Source organism: Emydura macquarii, unplaced genomic scaffold, assembly GCF_026122565.2.
Source record: "Emydura macquarii macquarii isolate MOO-44397 ecotype Brisbane River unplaced genomic scaffold, CSIRO-AGI_Emac_v2 contig_2422, whole genome shotgun sequence".
Taxonomy (NCBI): domain Eukaryota; kingdom Metazoa; phylum Chordata; order Testudines; family Chelidae; genus Emydura; species Emydura macquarii.
In genome coordinates, this window is record NW_027132559.1 from 17,644,810 (window position 1) to 17,663,837 (window position 19,028).

A 19,028-nucleotide genomic window follows, 5' to 3' on the forward strand; every position below is an offset into this window, starting at 1 on the left:
TCTCCAGTTTGTCCATACCTTTCTTAAAGCATGGCATGCAAAACTTGACACAATACTCCAGCTGAGACTTCACCAGTGCTGAGTAAAGCAGAACAATTACCCCCAGTGTCTTACATACAACACTCCTGTAATAGACCCCAGCAGAATATTTGCCTTTTTTGCAACTGCATCACATTGTAGACCCATATTCCGTTTCTGATCCACTATTAACCCCAGATCCTTTATGCAATACTACTGCCTAGCCACTTATTCCCCATTTTTTGTAGCTGTGCATTTGATTTTTCTTTCCTGACTGTAGTACTTTGCACATCTTGATTTTCATCTTGATTTTCAGACCATTTCTCCAATTTATCAAGATCATTTTGAATTCCAATCCTGTCCTCTAAAGTGCTTGCAACCCCTCCCAGTTTGGTATCATCCACAAATTTTATAAGTATGCTTTCCACTCCATTATCCAAATCATTAATGAAAATATTGAATAGTACCAGACCAAAAAAAGACCTCTGCAGGATCCCTCTACATACATCCTCCCAGTCTAATAGTTAACCATTGATAACTACTCTTTGAGTCTTCCAAACAAGTGTGGACTCACCTTATAGTAATTACACCTAGACCAGGGGTGTCAAACATACAGCCCGCGGGCCGCATTTGGCCCGCGAACTTTTTTTATGTGGCCTGCGACCCATTTTTATCCTGGCTGCCGAAAGTAAGTAGTGGTGCCGCCGAATGTCTGCATTACCACTTTAAGAGATTTGTGGGGCCACAGCCTTAAAGCAGCAATACGTTCCTCCGCAGAACCCTACCGCCGAAAAACTAAAGTCGTCCTCACTTTTTCGGCAGCGGATATTGTCTTAAAGCAGCAATGTCAGTGGAGCCCACAGCGCAACGGCACCACTGAAAATTGCTGATGCCGCGCCGCCGAAAATGGGTAGATTGCATGAAATTTTTGGCGGAGAGCATTGCATGGCCCTTTCGAAGTACAGGTTCTGTGATTTTGGCCCATCACCTTGAGCGAGTTTGACACCCCTGACCTAGACCATATTTCCCTAGTTTGATTATGAGACTTATGTGGGACAGTATCAAAAGCCTTACTAAAATGAAAATATATCATATTTACTGCTCCCCCCCTCTTGTCCACAGCAAGAAGCCTGCACTGGCCTTTTAGCCCTACAGAAACGCGCTCCACCCGGGTCCTTAGGCAGTGGCTCCCTTCTACAGCCAGCAGGAGGGGAGCCACAGGCCACTTTGAAAGCCCCCGTGGGCCATTTTTGGCCCCCAGGCCACAGGTTGGGAACCACTGTGCTAAAGCATATGATGAGAAAACCTGGCTTTGAACTTAACATAGTTTACTACATTAGGCACCAGTTGCATTTTATCTTTATTTTACTTGTAACATTTCTGACTCTTATGCCTCATTTCTTGATTCACTTAAAATCTCTCTCTCTCTGTAGTTAATAAACTTGTTTATTGTTTTATTTAATCCAGTGTGTTTGAATTGAAGTGTCTGGGAAACTTCATTTGGGGTAACAGGACATGTGCATATAATTTCTATTAATTAAATGATGGACTTCTTATAAGTTTGGGCAATTATAGGACATGCATTTCTGGTGAAAAATCTAAGACTGGGAGTGCATTGGGATCACTCTGCAGTATAAACAAAGCTGGTAAGAGCCAATGTGTGGCTGGCTGGCTGCAGCGCGCATACACTCACACAGACATAGCTGGGAGTGACTTACATGTAGGAGGCTGTTTATGAGCAGTCCAGGACCAAAGACTACAGCAGCAAAACTGTGTAAAGGGCACCCCAGGTCAGAGGGCTGGGGGACACAGCTACTCATTAGTCTGGATTGTACCCTGGGTATGTCACAACTATGTTTGTTCTTCTCCAGTCCTTGGAACCTTAACCATCCTCCATGAGTTCTCAAAGATAATCGTTAATGGTTCAAAGATTGCTTCAGCTAGGTCTTTAAGTACCTTAGGGTGAATTTCATAGATTCCAAGGCCAGAAGAGATCATTGTGATCATCTAAACTAAACTATATAACACAGGCCTAGTACATTATATTTTAGAAAAATTTCCAATCTTGATTTTTAAACTTCCAGTAATGGAGAATCCACCACAACCCTTAGTAAATTGTTCCACTGATTATTTACACTCACTGTTAAAAATGTATGCCTTATTCCCAATCTGAATTTGTCTAGCCTCAACTTCCAGCCACTGGATCATGTTATACCATCTCTGATAGATTGATTAGCTCTTTTGGCCCTAAGTTCACACTGGAAGCGCATGTTCAGTTGATTATCCACCATTACCCCCCCAACTCATCAGGTCCTAACTACCTGAATACATCTAAATTATCTAAATAGTCTTTAACCTGTTCTCTCCCTATTCTGGCTCCTGTTCCTTCTCCTTTGTTGTTAATATTAATTGGTCATCATTAGCCTTTTTAGTGAAGACTGAAGCAAAATAGGCATTAAACACCTCAGCCTGCTTGATCTGCTCTTATTAGTTCTACTAAGCAGAAGACCTACACTTTTCTACATCTTTCTCTTACTCTTAATTATAAAACCTTTTCTTATTGCCTTTTATATCCTTTGCTAGGTGCAACTCATTTTGTCTATTAGCCTTTCTGATTTTGTCCCTACGTGTTTGTGCTATTCTTTTGTACTCCTCCTTAGTAATTTATTCATGTTTTCACTTTTTGTAGGATTCCTTTTGATTTTCAGGTCATTAAAGATCTCCTGAGGCAGCCATATTAACCTCTTACTACTCTTCTTATCTTTCTTTTGCATCAGGATAGTTTGTTGTTGTGCCTGTAATATTGTCCCTTTGAAGAAATAAATACCAGCTCTTCTGAACTACTTTTTTCCTTAGTTTTTCTTGCCAGGGGACCTTACTTATCAGTTCTTTGAGTTTGTTAGTCTGCTTTTTTGAAGTCCGTTGTCCTTATGCTCTCATTTCTTCGTGCCTTAGACTCTTGAACTCTCTATAATTACATGATCACTTTCATCCAAGTTGCCTTCCACCTTCAGATTTGCAAACAATTCCTCTCTGTTGGTCAGAGTCAAATCTAAAATGACTGCCTCACTTGTTACTTCCTCCACCTTCTGAAACAAAAAGTTGTCCCTAATTGTGATGGCATGCTCCCTAAACTCACACTGAAGGGATTAACACAGGCCAGAGGGGCCAGTTAACCTAATAGGCTGCAAAGCAGGGGGACATTTAGGCTGAGAGCAGAGCCCTAAATAAGGAAAGCTCATCCGTGCAGGAACAGATGGGCTTCTATAAAACCAGGGAGCTGGTAGCAGAAAGGGGCCTGCAGGGAGAAGGACTGCAGTCATTCTCTCTGGGACAAGGGAGAAAAATGCATTTGGACCCAATAGGAAGGGCTTCTCTAGCAGACCCAGAGACAGGGGTTTAACTAGAAGGGCAGAGAATGCAAGCTTGGGATAGGCAAGGTAGAACTAGTCCAGAGGAGTGGCAGGAAGGTTTATGGTAGTACAAACCTTAGCTGCTGGAGACAGGGCCCCGATGCTGGACTCCAGTGCAGGGCATAGGCTTGAGTTCCCCTACCAGCCACTGAGTGGATGGCACAATGTGGGCAGTGAACCTGAAGACTGTCTAGAACCATTTGTTCTAGTCACTAAGGGAGTGCCTCAGATAGGGCAGTGGATTTAAGGACTGCCTGGGGTGGTGTGGAAGACTTTTTTCCTTAGTACCCTGCATTGAGAGGACTATTGTGACTTGGCCAGAGGGCTAAACCATGAAGATGAGGCACGGCAATTCCTGAGGCGCAAGAAAGAGGCCACAGAATGAGAGCATGAGATGATGGGCTGAACAACTGCAAGAAGAGGGTGTCAGGCTGGCAGAGCTAATCCCCAGACATAGCCAGATGGAGGCGCTCCGGTGGTGAGTAAAGGTCCCCATAACACCAACACATTCCAAAAACTTACTGGACATTTTGTGTTTTGCTGTGTTACTTTTCCAGGGTAGGTAAAGCCCCCCATTACCACCAGCTTTTGTTTGGACCTTTATTTGTTCTAGAAATGCCTCATCCGCCTCAGTGGTCCATAGTAGAGTCCTACCATTACATCACTCCTGTTTTTTCCCTTTTTATATCTTCACCAAGAGACTTTTAATTGGTCTGCCTCTCACCTCCTTCTGAACCTCAGAACAAGTGTATATATTCTTGATGTGCAAAGCAACACGTTCTCCCTTATATCCCAGTAGTCAGATATGGATGGTAGACGCTCCACATCATCGAAGTTGGATCTTGCGTATGTGGCTCAGCCATATTCATATTCATGCAAACTGTGTTTATGAAATCTAAATCAGGGATTACGAACTGACTAGTAATAAGGGAATTAACATGGGTTTCCTGAAAGCAGATGGCATTGACATTGCATTGGGAGGCAATGTTTTCAACAACAGTTTTGTGACTGATATGCCCTGCAGCCACTTGACGGAAGGGCCAACATTTACAGCATTTCCTTTTCCTTGTCTAGGTCTAGGTCCACAGTAACAGATCTTATAGATTCAGTGGGGATTAATAATATCACAAATGACTAGTACAAAGACTTCCATCCTGTGTCTCCCCAATTCCCCAGCCAAAGTTCCCCTACTGTGGGATGATGATAAAGAGGAACATGTGCTTGCCTGGAACCCTGGCTAAAGTATGCTACTGCAGCTACATTCTTGGGCAACTGCTCTTCCTGCTCCAAGAATCCTCTCTAGACCTCGTCACTCTTCATGATCACCAGGATTTCTCCAAGCCCCAAACTGACTAAAGCCAGCATCCTGGCAGCAATTTTTGGAAATGGGGATCTTCAAGCCCAACACTGCAATGAAGTGCTCCGGACTAAGTACGTCTGGCCCTCCTCTCCCAACTCCCATCTGCCTTGCCAGATAGAGTAAGATTCCTGTTGTAGTTGATTCAACCAACCATAAGTCATTCCTTACACACCTACCTCTCTCTGGTGTATGAGGGCCTGATTTGGTCTGCAAAACCTGCATAATTGATGATAATACATAAGAAGAAATAACCCAGCTTGATTCAAATCCCAGGCTGAGATAACCAGCTTGGTAGTTAAGAGAAAAAAATCATTTAGTTGTAAATTGAGCATATTTTATCTGGAAGTCACTGAGGAAAACTTCATGCTGCCACTTTTAGAGAGTCACTTCTGAGTAAAACCACACTGTGTTTAAATGTTTGTTTATATTGCTTAATTTTCTTCCTGTTGTTAGTGAGCCTAGTTGATACAAGCTGAAAGAATTTTTAAAATCTGAATTTACATTTTGCCTCTCATGATGTTGGTTTACTTTTTTGGCATCTATCTAGGCAATGAGTTGGTTTCACTTTAAGATTCTCAGCCACTTGGAGAATTCAATATTTGGGTTGCAAACACTGCAGAGGAATGTTTAAATTATGTTTTTATTGGTTGAATAATCATGGAAATGTCTTTATTTCTTAGTAAAACCTTGTGGGTTTATTAGTTTTGTTTTTCTTTAAACAAAATCTGAACAAGACTGGGCAGTGTCTTTTTAATTATGAATACAAGATGTCTACGTTCATGACATTGTTATCCTGTGCCAAAAATTTCCCCCCACTAAGGAGAGAGGTCAAATCAATGAACTGCAGGATTTTTTTCAGGATGTTTATACTTGTTATCAAAGACTAAACTAGATCAATCAGGCATCTTTCGCATATGATCACTTAAAATTGAAAAAAGCACCCAGTGCTCTCAGATATAATTCATTTCAAGGCAGTTTAGTGCCCATGAACAGAAAATATAATAATAATAATTAAAATACCCATAAGTAGAGGCCTACCAAATAAATGGCTGTGAAAATCACGTCATAGACTGTGAAATCTGGTCTCTTGTGTATTTTTACCCTATAGTATAGGGTAAAAGTACACAGTGTTTCTCAAACTGGAGGTCCTGATCCAAAAGGGGCCTATTACAGGGGACACAATATTGCTCTCCTTATTTCTGCACAGCCTTCAGAGCTGGGCAGCCAGAAAGCAGCGGTTACTGGCCGGGTGCCCAGCTCTGACGGCACTGCTGCCAGGAGCAGCAGAGAAGTAAGAGTGCCAATACCATACCATGCCACTCTTACTACTGTGCTGTTGCTGGCGGTGGTGCTGCCTTCAGAGCTGGGTGGCTGGAGAGCGGTGGTTGCTGGCTGGGTGCTGGGGTGTGTGGGGAAAACAGTGCCTTATAACAGTTTCTCTGCTATAGGAGGGATCCAGAGCTGCTAAACAGCCTCCAACCCAGAGACTGTCCCACAAGATCTGGATGCCCTTCGGTTCAAACCCCTTCCATTTCAAAAGGGTTTGCATGGTTTTTTTTTTTCCTTCCATTACTACACATATTCAAAGTGGGGAAAACTCCATCCTATCTTAGGCTAAGTCTACACTACAGCCTATGTCAGCAAAACTGATGTCACTAAGGGGTGTGAATATTTCACTCCCCCAAATGGCATAAGTGCTCATGTGCACAGCGCTATGCTGGCAGGAGAGCTGCTCCTGTTGTCATAGCTTCTGCCGCTCGTGGAGGTGGGGATTTTTTTATGCTGACAAGAGAGCTCTCTCCCGTCGGTATAGAGTGTCTTCAGCAGACGTGCCGCAGCGGCGCTGCTGCATCAGTACAGCAGCGCCGCTGCAGCACCGTGTGTATAGACGTTTTTGAAGATGTGGGTTTTCTTTTCAGTTTTAAGCTGTTCCCATTTGCTTTGATGGTTCCTCATTATTGTATCCTGGGCTGGACACTGGCTATGTGCTTGAAGTCAGTCTTGTCTGGTTGGGGAAGCTGTCCCTCCCTGCCTGATTACTTCACTGCCCTGTTGGGAGGTGATGCTGAAGATGCACCACAGTTACATTCATCACTATATTATAAAGAAAATTAGAACTGTATGTGTGTATATAACCTGTATAGACATCTCATCATGACTATTAAGTACAGTGCATTACAAGCTTTCATAGATCTTACTCCACATACTCTGACAGTTACATATATCAGTACCCAAACAGTTGGCCTAACTGCTTATTTTGGGAGGTTTTAAACTGTTTTTTCCCCGTGAGATGCCTGGACTTTGTCACAAATGTATCCCCCTCTTCCTCCAGTACCATATACTCCTTTTCTGTGTCAGTTTTCCATAGCTCACCCAGCTCTAATACAGTGGTCCCCAAAATGTGAGGCACCCCCCCAATGGGGTGTAGAGGCACATTTGGGGGGACACACAGTGGGGCCTGGGCCAGCCCTCATAGGCGGCAGGGAGGGAGCACCACGCTTCCAGCCTCACTCTCCCCCCAACCCTATTCAGTCCCCAGTCCTGCTCTGCCTCCAGGCCCAGACCAACCCCCATGGGGAATGGGGAGGGAGTGCCACTCCCACCCCAGCCCACGCTGTGCCCCCAGGCCCAAGCTCCACTGCTGAGGAAGCCTTGGCTGTGCAATAATGTCGGGGCCGGGGGGTGTAAGATGGATTCTGTTAATGGTGAGGGGTGGCATGACTGGAAAAGTTTGTGCACCCGTGCTTAATGGTTACCAACAAGTTAGCTTGCCCTATGATCTTCCAAGCTCCCTGTCTCCAGGGCTTTGTACAGTAAAGTTCTATCAATACTCCCCATCAAACTTGGCAGTTGTTTATTACAGTTAAAGTCACGTACCTGTTTTTCGTGTTTTGGTGTCATTCTCAAAATAGCAGATAAAAACCAACCTGTAAAACAAAATGGGCAAACCAGTTAGCCTTGTCTTAATTTACTGTAAGAGATACGTAATCCTTCTGCCACCAGACAAAGGACCAGGCCAGGTTCAATATAACATGGTGCCTAGGGTTATAGCTAGGCAGTCTATGGGTGAATAAGTGGCTTGAACCCCCACCTAAAACCTTACACTTCAGATGGAAAAAAGTCAGTTCATTTGTAATTTAATCATATCCTATAGATTCATATGGGGGAACATCCTCTGCCTTGCTCAGCTCCCTTTGCACCACACAGGAGGCACAAAGAGACAAGAGGCACAATGCAAGTCCCCTCTTGGGGTTTTTCCTGGTGTGCAGGCATCCTTTGTGGGCATACAGCTGGCCTATGCCTTCCTCCCTACAGATTCTAAACAGGCCTGTGTGACTGTGTTGGGGAATTGCAGGACATGATGCACCCCAGCTATCTCCAGTTACAAATGGTTCTTTGGGGACTATATAAAAAACTGGACCCTTAGAGCTTGGACCAAGCAGAGACTCAAGCTTCAAATGGCTTCCTGACAGACTCTCCTCTGCTGTGCCCAGCAGAGTACCTGGCCCATTAAACTTTCTTTGCACAATAAATAATCAGTATTCATCTGCTCTGAAACAGGAACTGAAAGCATTTTGCAAAATGTATTGTGATAGCTTATTTCATAACTACCTGCAGCCTTATTTGGTGAATCACGTAATATGCCCAGTCCTATTATACCAGAAGGTTACCAAGATCCTGTCCACACTACCGTTGGGACCATGCTAGCAAGAACCATGGTCAAAGTAGCTTCCCTGAAAAGTGTGGAAAGGGGTCCTTTCCTCCCCATCTGCCCCCCAGCCACAGTATAAAAATCACTGGAATAACTCATCTTGGGACTGATACAAATATTAATACATTCTGTGCAAAACACATAGTATGAATTGTAATGTGGGATTTCCCCTGCTTCTCACGAGGCTAAAACTATGCTAAAGTTACGTAGTCCACAGGCATGCCTCATGATTCATAAGGTCATACCTATAGGCATAATATGGATCATAAAGAAGCACACCTATATGAACTGGAATGCAAGACTTTTTTTAAATCATATTTTACGTTAGGCAATCTATAATACTTCCTTAACACATCAATATAAGACAAAGACCATCTGCATTATGAGAAAAGAAATCCCTATATGGATCCTAAACAAGTCTTAAAATGTACTATAGATAACCTACCCTAGAACACAGTTAGAAAGAAAAATCTTCAATGTTATGACTGATCTACCAGCATACATTGGCTTTAGCTCTGGGTAAATTTTAATGAAATCTCTGACTTCATTAATTACCATGGAGGGCTGCAAAATTAGTTCAAATTCAAATATTCTTCCCTGGTGATATAAAGATTTAAACCCATTATTTCACCTAAGATTATTTCAAGGATTTGGGATTGGGTTGTGTTTGTTGTTGTTTGGGTTGGGTTTTTTTAAAGTTCTTTTCTTTTCTAAAATCAGTGAAGATGTTCAGGATATATGGATACCCTTGAAAAACTAGACAGGCTTATATACAGTTATTTATATACACAACCTATGTGGAAATGATACCCATGTGAAAAATTAAGTTCTCATGCATGTGGCTTTCCAACGTAGCTTGCACCTTGGATCACTTCACCTACACTCTACCCACTAACCTAGTCTCTTCCAGGAATGTATTCCAAATCCCTGAGCAGCTTCAAAACAACAAACAGCTTTTTGTTTCCGAATAAGCCTGACAGACAGAATGCTATTTCTCCCTCGGAATTACACTGGCCCAAGGCCCAGAATATTTATCTGTGCACCAGTAAAGGTTTAAGGTTCAATCTCAGACCCTTAAAGAGTAAAAACAGGTACACTTCTAGCTACCCAATGATTTGGAGAGCACTTGCATCTCACCCTGGAATCTCTTGAGCTATCTGACTGTAAAGTCATTGCACATTAGAGATGTGTAGAGAATATGCTATTGGTAATTTTGAGAGTCTTACATGTAACTTTTTATCCATATGGAAACTGGAACCAAAATAACTAAATTGTACCTAAGGCTTTGTCTACACTAGAAAGCATTGTCAACACAAGTTTCAGTGATGATCAAAAAGTGCTATCATTACAAAGCTTTGCCTGTCCACACAGCACTCATTATGGACAGGCACTAGCCTCATTGTGTCACCAAAGCACGTCCACAGTTGGTGCTCTAGCATCAACAGAGAGAACAGTGCACTGTGGAAAGCCATCCCACTGTGCAACTCCCCACCTTGTAACACTAGGCATTGTGGGAAGGCGGAGAGGCTCACAGGGTATCATGGATGCAGGCTCCAGGTCCCATGATGCAGTAATTTCCCTCTCATCCTTCCATGGGTTTCCAACTGCTTTGTGGCATCTTTCAACGGCCCCAGGTTCCTGTGTACCCACCATCTCTATCTTAAAGGATGGATCCCACACTGCTCTCCATTGTTATTAGTGTTCGAACACATCACGGCTGGTCATGCAGTATATCATGAGCTTCCAATTGGAATAGGAGCCTGAGGCACCTGACCTGCTGTGTGCCATGCAAACAAACAACGCCGGATTACTGTTTGCATTCATGGAGCATCTGCACACGGTGCACTGCCGCTTTGGGGTGTGTGAAACAAGCACTGAGTGATGGAATCTCATTGTTATGCAGGTCTGGGATGACAAGCAGTGGCTGCAGAACTTTTGAATGTGGAAAGCCAACTTAATGGAGCTGTATGTGGAGCTCACCCCCTCCCTGCGTAAGGACATGAGAATGGGAGCTGCCCTCTCGGTGGAGAAGTGTGTGCTGCTCGCCCTGTGGAAGGTGGCAACTCCAGACTGCTAATCAGTTTGGAGACAGGAAGTCCACCATTGGAGCTGTGTTATTGCAAGGGTGCAGGGCTATTAATTGTATTCTGTTGTGAAGGACAGAGTCTGGGGAATGTGTATGAAACTGGAGGGCTTCACAGCAATGGGATTCCCTAACTGTGGCAGGGCAATATCTGGTATGCATATCCCAATTTTGGCCCCAGACTATCTTGTGACAGGGTACATCAATAAAAAGGGGTACTTCTCTATGGTACTGCAGGTACTTGTGGATCACCGTGGGCGTTTCACTAAAAATCACCACAGGTTGGTCAGCGAAGGTGCATGATGCATGCATCTACAGGAACACAGGCCTGTACAGAAAGTTGTAAGCAGGGACCAAAAGATTCCAGTTAGGAATGTTGAAATGCCCACAGTGATCCTGGGAGACCCAGCATACCCCTTTCTGTCATGGCTCATGAAGCCTTATAGGAGCAGCCTAGATAGCAGCAAGGAGTGCTTCAGTAACAAGTTAAGCAGAGGCCAACTGACCCCTGGATGTGCAATTGGCAAATTAAAAGCTCTCTAACCGTGCCTTTATGGCAGGTTAGATCTAAATGAGGAAAATATTCCCATGGTTGTAGGTGCTTGCTGGGCGCTCCTTAATATTTGTGAAGCTAAGGATGAAAAGTTTTCCCCTGTGGTGGAGTGCAGAGGCAGATCACCTTGTGACTGACTCTGAACAATCAGATATCAGGGCTCTTGGGGCACAACAGGGGACAGTTCAAATCAGGGAAGCCTTGAGAAGCCATTTTGACAATGAGTAACAATAAGGTGTCTTCATAAACAGCACTGTGCTATGCTATGACTGCTAGCCAGCTTGCACCATGTATCAACGTGAGCTGCAACCAGTGGGTCCCAGAGACAAAGATTGCTTATTCTTCAGAGTATATCTTTATTAAATAATATTTATTCTCTCACACCCACCCCTGTGCTGGATTGAAGAAAGTAGTGAGGGGCAGTGTGAGCTCTGACACCTGGGTGTAGGTCCAGCTACTGTTCTTGAAGGTGCTGGAAGGAGTGGACAGCACAGAGTATTGAGAGGCTGGGGCCAGGAGTTTGGTAGGAAATGGGGGGAGGGGGAATGGAGTTTGGGGAGGACCTGGAAAGCAGTTCTGTCTTGGCTGCAATGGGCAGGAGGGGGGTGAGCACACATGAATTCAGTCTGCAGCATTATTAGTGATTTTAGCAGCTCCATTTGCTCCTCCATGACTTTCGTCAGGTGTTGGTGACCTGCTATCACTCACTTCTGGCTTTCCCTCCTCTCCTGCCTATCAATTTTTTGATTTTCGGATATAGTGCGTCTCCATACCTTCTTTTTTTCCCACCACCCCAGGACTGGGAGAGTTCTTGGAACATCTCCTTTTTGCTTCTTTGTGGTAGCTTTCTGAGCAGCTGCAGGCACACAGCAGGCGTGGAGGGGTTTCCCCTCAAGGGCACATCTGAAGAAGCACAACACAAACAGGAGCATGATTGTCAGTGTAATGAAAGCATTGATTCATTACTGTAAAATACACCTCTCACTGTCCCCTGACAAGCAGACAGTTCGACGATAAGCCAGGGCACAGTGAGTGGGCCCAGGTGGGGGAAGGTACTCAAGCTGGGGAAAAGGTTCTGGATGATTGTTTAGGGAGGTATGGATTCAGATTGAAATTTTGTCCCCCATTTAATTGTGCTAGCATTGTCCACAGGCAGAGAAGCAGATATCTCACTTCTGCGAGTAAGCAGGGATGCTAGAGTGCATCTCCTCCGTGCAGGCAGCTTCAAACCAGGTCCCTACGCTGCTCACCTGTGTGTTGCTTCAGTCCCTACACAAGTGGTTGCTGATTGTAGGAAATTGTCCCACACAAATGGGGGAACAAACAAAGCAGCTCTACTGCGGAATGTCTAGCAGAGGATTGGGGAGTACCTCCAGGGAAGTTTCCTAGATATCTCCAGGAGGATTCCTGTGAAATCTCGGTGTGCACTAACACACTTTTCCACCCCGCTGCCTAGCTGAACAGGGGAATGGGAAGCACATTCAAGTACAGCTACTGTTGTGCATTTCCTATCCCTTTGACCAGCTCTATAATTCCACAAAACAGAAGGACAGCTGTCTCTCATGTAACTGAAAAGCATCAGCTTTTTTAAAAAAAAAAAAAAACAAACAAAAAAAAAAAACCCACTTACTGAAGCTTCCCTCTCCTGCATGCCAGAGTTGGAGGGCATGGACTGGCTCAAACCCACCAGGATCAAGAAAAGGTCCTGGCTCCCCACATCACCAAATGACATAGTCCCCTGTTCCGCATCATCCTCCAACTCAACCTCATCCACGACTTCGTTGGTATTGAGTCCGGTGTCTGCTGCCTCTCAGCCTGTGAAGATATTCACAGGTCTCTTGGGGTGGAGCTGGGGTCATGAGGATGGCTTCCAGCTCTTTATAGAAGTAGCAGGTCTTTGGCTCTGCACCAGGGCGACAGTTTGACGCCCTAGCCGCAGCTCCTCAACTTTCACTTGGCACTGCAGCATGTCCCGTTTATAGCCCTTCACCATTAAAATGAGAAATTTGACCATAGGTATCGAAGTTCCTTCAACTGGAGTGGAGATGGGACTGCACAGCTGCCTCTCCTCAAATGCTGATCAGATCCAGAAGCTCCAGTGTGCTCAAAGCAGGAGAGCATTTGGTGTGTGGTGCCACCATGGACAGCTGGGAAGGTGAGATGTGAGCTCTCCATGCCAACCATGCAGGAAGTGGAATTTCAAAAATTTCTGGGACTTTGAAGAGGGAGGGGCAGATGGCTCCAGGCCCAAACTGATGGCCAGAGTGGTCAGGATGGGGCCTGGAAGCCATTTACTGTGACATAACCAAGCATGGTGTCCACACTGCCTCCTTGTCGCTAAAAGTTTGGCACAAAAAGCTCTACGCCTCTCTTTGAGGCGGTTTTATTTTGTCACAAAAAAATCAGGGGAATTGAATCGGCAGGGGGAGGATTTTAGTGTGTACACTACCACTGTTTTGGTGCAAAAAGCAGACTTTGGTTGACAAGTCTGTAGTATAGACTAAATCTTATTCATGCCTTTAATTATTTAGGTACAAGTTGTGTGTGGACACTCTTAGGTTCTGATCCTTCTTATACACATACTTCACTTTATTATCAGGAGTAGTTCCAGTGATTTCAGTGCAACAACTCCTGGTAGCAAGTTTAAGCATATGCACCAGTTATTTTGAGATCAGGGCCTTATTTTGGAATAAGAGTGTCCACATACAGGCGTTCACCAAAATAACTCAAGTGAATTACAACAAATATTATTTCAGTTCTAATTTCCATGTAAATAAGACCTTAGTTTTATTTTCCCTGCCCCCTCTGAGTGCCGTACAGTTGAATTCACAGCAGATGAATACAAATATGTTCCCCATACATTTTAAAAACCTCTACAGTTCAAAGATAAGTTTGGCAATATGCGGCATATACATAGTATATAACTGTGTGGTTTGGCATAAAAGGTTTTAACAACATTCCTGTGGGAAGACCTGATATTCTTCTGTGTTTTGCCACTCTGAAGGAGAAAGCTGTCCTTAAAGCAGACATAACAGGTTTCACCAAGTACTGACATGTTCAAACCAGTTTGTAGGAAAATGTGTATTATATCATAGATGAGGTGACCCAGTTATTCATAAAGAACTAGGGCTGGGAGAAAATGTTCCAAAAATAAGCGTGGCAAGGGGGAATTTTGTGAAAATTCTATATTTTCCCCTGGCTTTCAAGCTGCTCTATTTGTGAAGTCAGTAAGTTCTATTCTATATGGCCTTATACCACCCTCATCACCACCGCATCTGAGCAACTTCCAATAGTGCATAAAGCAACATGACCAATATCTGGTTCATTTTCTCTCTCATCCTCTCCTAGTGAGGGTAGTTGTGAGCACAATGTAGTGTTTTGGTAACTTGGGTTAGGTTTTTATATGTACAGGCTGTTGTGTTAGTGAAGGCAAGGATGAGGAATGAAGCAGAAGGCAGTGAGACTTACATTAGTCCTTATGCTCGGAGAGAGTCAGTCTGTTCCACAGTCTGAGACAGACCCTCATGCAAGTTGGGTCACATGCAATTCCTACAAACCTGAATCTTTAAAGAACTCCTCTCTTCAGCCTCTCTTTTTAAACTCAGGTTTCAATAAACAGAGTGAGGAGTGGAAAAATATTTGTTTCTAAGATCAGGAAGCTGCAATGCCATCTCCATCCCCATATTTTAACAGTGACTCTGACTAGTACCTTTCAAATCAGATGGCTCTGCACATGCTCATTAGTAACTTGCACCAGCCCTATTACAGCAGTAGAAGGGGGAGAAAAGCTGCAGCCTTTCTGCCTCCCAAGGACTTGTACCCACACAATTCTATCTTTTCATTATCTTCTTCAGGAGGCCATAAACTCTTCACTCTGAGTGTGCCAGATGGCTATCCCCAGCTAAATAGCTCAGACCAAACTTCAGTTTTCACAACTGCCATTAAAACATTTTGTTGAAGAGACTGATACAATTTTACAATGTTGCCATTTGAAGTATCAATTTGCAGTTAGCACCCATTGAGATGAATGGATCAGTGTTTCAGGCATTCTTCAAACTCAGGCAGACATGGCTGCATCAGTTATGCTAGTCACATTTGAAAAGTTCTCTCCTTAACCACGTCAGCTACAACTTTTTTTTTTTTTTTTTTTTTTTTTTTTTTTTAAAAGGAAAGCTGAGCCTCTGGAGAACAATTCAGATGTCTGTCTGCACTCTCCATAGCCATGGCCCTCCACTTTGGGAAATGCTAACTGATCAGTTGACAATGCTGAACGCTTTTGTTCTGGTCTTGCTGAGCAATAAGTTGGAATTTACTTTTATTGTTGACAACCATGTTTCAACTGTAAAATCCCATAATGGAGACCAGCCTCTAGATCAGAACACTTGCATTCAGCACAGCACAGAGAACAGGGGATCAAAGATGGTTGTTCACTATCTTTATGGTCCCCTGGATTCTGTGGTGGTGAAAGAATCTCATTTATGCCTAGCTGCCCAGAGACCTAAGGGGTCACACTGATATTTGGCAACTGGAACACAAGGGAATGCTGGGCACACACCCAATGCCTACAGGGGAATAGAAAAGCAAGTGTAGCACCTCTATACACCACCCAGAAAAATCCCTCTATTCAAGGGGTAGTCCCAGGTACACTCTTAAGATGGCTTTCCAACTGCTTTGTGCAGCAGTAGTGGCACAGAGCAGCCAGAGAACAGGTCAAGAACATGGCTCATTCATTATATTTTTTTTTTAAACACAGTTTTGTTGCCCTTTCGTTTCTTCATGAGTGTTTCTTATGTTGGTGTAAGCATGTTCAAGTGTAAAGTTCTAGACTGTCAATTATGCCTGTCTGATCTAAAAGACACCTCCACACTTTCAGGTGTGACAAATTAATAATGTTTCTCTGTGCAATAGTAACCTAGAGCAGCAGTTCCTAAGGCACGCAGGCCATCTCCCAGTGGTACGCGTCCACCTGCTGCTGGGGGGAGGGGGAGCGCAGGGGGGCTGGCCGTCCATGGAGCCCTCCAGTGGCGTTTTTTGTTGGTGGTACACAACATGGTACAGTTTGGGAACCACAACCTAGAGGGAAAAAAATGCTATCCACTGCTAAATCAGCTGTTCTTTTTGCAATGCTTTTGAAACAGTAATTTCATTAGCTGGATTTAATTAGATTCTACTTTTTCAATTCTATATTTCTTCTCTTTATTTGGCACTTCATACCTTTCCTCCTTTTGCTTCTTAATGCTAACTCAAATTTCCTGCTCTTGATAGTATTTATTAGCATCTAATTTGTCAGGGTTTGGGAAACATTTTATTTAGTTCTCAATTTTCCTTTGACCAAAGGAGTTTTGCGCCGATGCCTTTTAGAGAAGATTTTAAATTCCAAACAGCAACTGCACAAAACTATTTCAATGTATGCTAAAAGTGCCATCATTTAATATTCTTGCATCTACAAACAATCCTTCTAAAATGTTGAGCAATTTTTTTATATTTTTTTTAAGATCATGTAATTCTAGTGTTAACTGAAGTGCAAGTATGTTTTATGCTTGGTACTTCACTATATCTACTGAGCATAGACCAAAAAGGTAATCCTAAACAAGGAAAAGATCAGAGTTGTCAAGTCAGCCAAAGCTCTTGGCATTGCAAGAGAAGCCTTCCAAGCTTTTGTAATACTATTATTACTGGTCAACTTAACAGTAAGGCAGAGGTCCCCCAATTGTGGAGTGTACCCCACAAAGGGGTGTGGAGGAATGTTCAGGAGGGGTGTGGCAGGGCCCAGGTCAGCGCTGCTGGGGGGAGGGTGGGCAGGGGAGGGCTCAGCCCCAGCCCTGCCCCCAACCACTACCCCCAGGCCCAGTTCTACCCCCAGCCAAGTCTGATCTTCCAGTCCTGGCCAGACCCACACCCAGCTACGGCCCTGGCCTTGACCCCTAGCTCCCCGTCTAGCTGCAACGCGAGAGCCAAGAGCAGGGTTGGGGCTGAACTCTGGCTGGGGTGGTGGAGGGAAGACAGAAAGGGGGAGGCTTGAGGTAAAAAGTTTGGGGACCCCTGCAGTAGGGGATCTTTTGCATTAGAAACTTCAAACATTAAAACTTGTATCAATTTTTTAAAATTCTTCCATTCAAATAGTAAATTGCATTTCCCATTTCACAAAATTCTATAGTCAGGCTAGCAAGACTGAATTGTCTTCAACAAGGCCAAGATTTCATCCATAAAAATTTTAAACATTTTTGGAAAAGACTGTCATTGTTTCTTCTTCTTTATAATTAGATATAGGGATCTGATATCTGCAAACTGCAGTTTTCTATCAGGAGTCACTGAAGCAGATCAACTGTTTGCTTAAGCAAAGACCCTCTTTCTAAAAAAGAAGGGAGTGAGAGAAATGGCCTGCAGAAGCAAAGCAGAAAGCTGCTAATTCTCTTGCCCTTTATAGAGTTTCTATTGACACAGTAGGGGAAGGAAGATGGGTGCACATGATGGGGAAGAAGAATCAAGAGAGATAGTGGCAGATTTATAGCCTTGATAAAATGTTTTTTGCCCTGCAGGGGAAAAACCCACTGATATAAACAGAAGGAACAAACATTTCTATTTAACAGACTGAATACCTTTTATTATTTACTTAAATTTATATATCTATTATATAGAAGCACTTATCTCTTGTTCTAGGTGCTCCTTGACCATTCTTAAATACATACCATAAAACAGACCACTCCTGTAAACCTTTTGAACCATTAATCAACAGTTTCACAATAGACCAAAACAATCAATGACCCAGCAACAGAAACTATTTAAGATCACCTACCAGAGCCTTACCATTCCCTTTACAGTGGGCCATGTAGTATGCCCTGAATATCAAACTAGGGGTATTACAGCTCAAGAGTGGGGCAGAGTGAAATTTCTAGAGCTCAGGGGCCTTCTCAGAGAATGCTTAGTCCAGACACTTATTCCAGATTTATACTGATTCAATAGGACACCAGTATAAATCTGGAATATCACCATATCTTGAAAACTAAGAGTTTTGATGGCTAGCTGACACTGGCAAACCAAGTGCCAGCTTATGCCAATGTCCCCATGCCTCATCTGAATACTGACAAACACAGCTGGAATCAGTCTGGTTCACCTGTGTGTTAGTATTGTTAAAATAATATAAGAATTATAAAAACATGTTTAGTGTCCGGCCTTTATTGAATGCTAGTAAATTGCTGCATGCACTAATCACACTTATAAACACCTGTATCCCATGTTGTAAGATAATATTTGAGCATTTTAATTGTAAGCCTCTGAAATTCTAAGTCAGACAGAAAAGACACACTAATTACTGCAAAATGCTGACTTCCAACAGAAGGTGTTAGGTCCTACGCCCAGCAGAAATGGCCCATCAGCGCCAAATGAACTATTGTGGAACAGGGGACAAAGTTTGTTGATTGCTCTCCCCTTTCTGTCCCCACCCTCATGAAGGAGGTATGCAAGTGAATTCCTCCCATAAGCCATGGTTGCAACTCAAAGAAGAAAGATGGGGGAGGGGATAAAAAGCCCTAACAAAGAGGAACTGCGTATGCCAGGGGTATGCCAGGGATGTGGCCCGCGCGAGCCGTGCTGCCGCCAAAAGTTTGTGTTAAAGTGGCAATTTATGTTAAAGCAGCAATTCCATCGTTTGCAGAAATCCCTTAAAGCGGCAACAGGGCCCCCTGCAAAATGCCACCAAAAATGGAAGATAGCTCAAATTTTTCTGCGGCGGATATTGCTGCTTGTACTCTCCAGGGCAAGGCTTTCTAGACAAACAAGAGATCCCAAGTGTTTAGCCTGGGTTAGCCCTAAGCGACATACAGAGCTTGCTTATAGATGCTTCTATTACATTTTTAAACTAACTTATTTGTGCATATGTAAGTTTACCT

The 19,028-nt window shown here is 43.6% G+C and overlaps 1 protein-coding gene across 3 annotated transcripts in view; it reads right to left on the reverse strand.

Moving 5' to 3' along the window:
• SNX10 (sorting nexin 10) overlaps window positions 1-19,028 on the reverse strand; it is a 63,746-nt gene that overhangs the window by 22,299 nt on the left and 22,419 nt on the right. For all 3 annotated transcript variants that reach the window (XM_067562027.1, XM_067562026.1, XM_067562025.1), the window contains exon 2: window positions 7,669-7,718. In XM_067562027.1, the coding sequence (XP_067418128.1) occupies window positions 7,669-7,692 (24 nt within the window). In that variant the 5' untranslated portion in view covers window positions 7,693-7,718. The remainder of the gene's footprint in view (window positions 1-7,668; window positions 7,719-19,028) is intronic.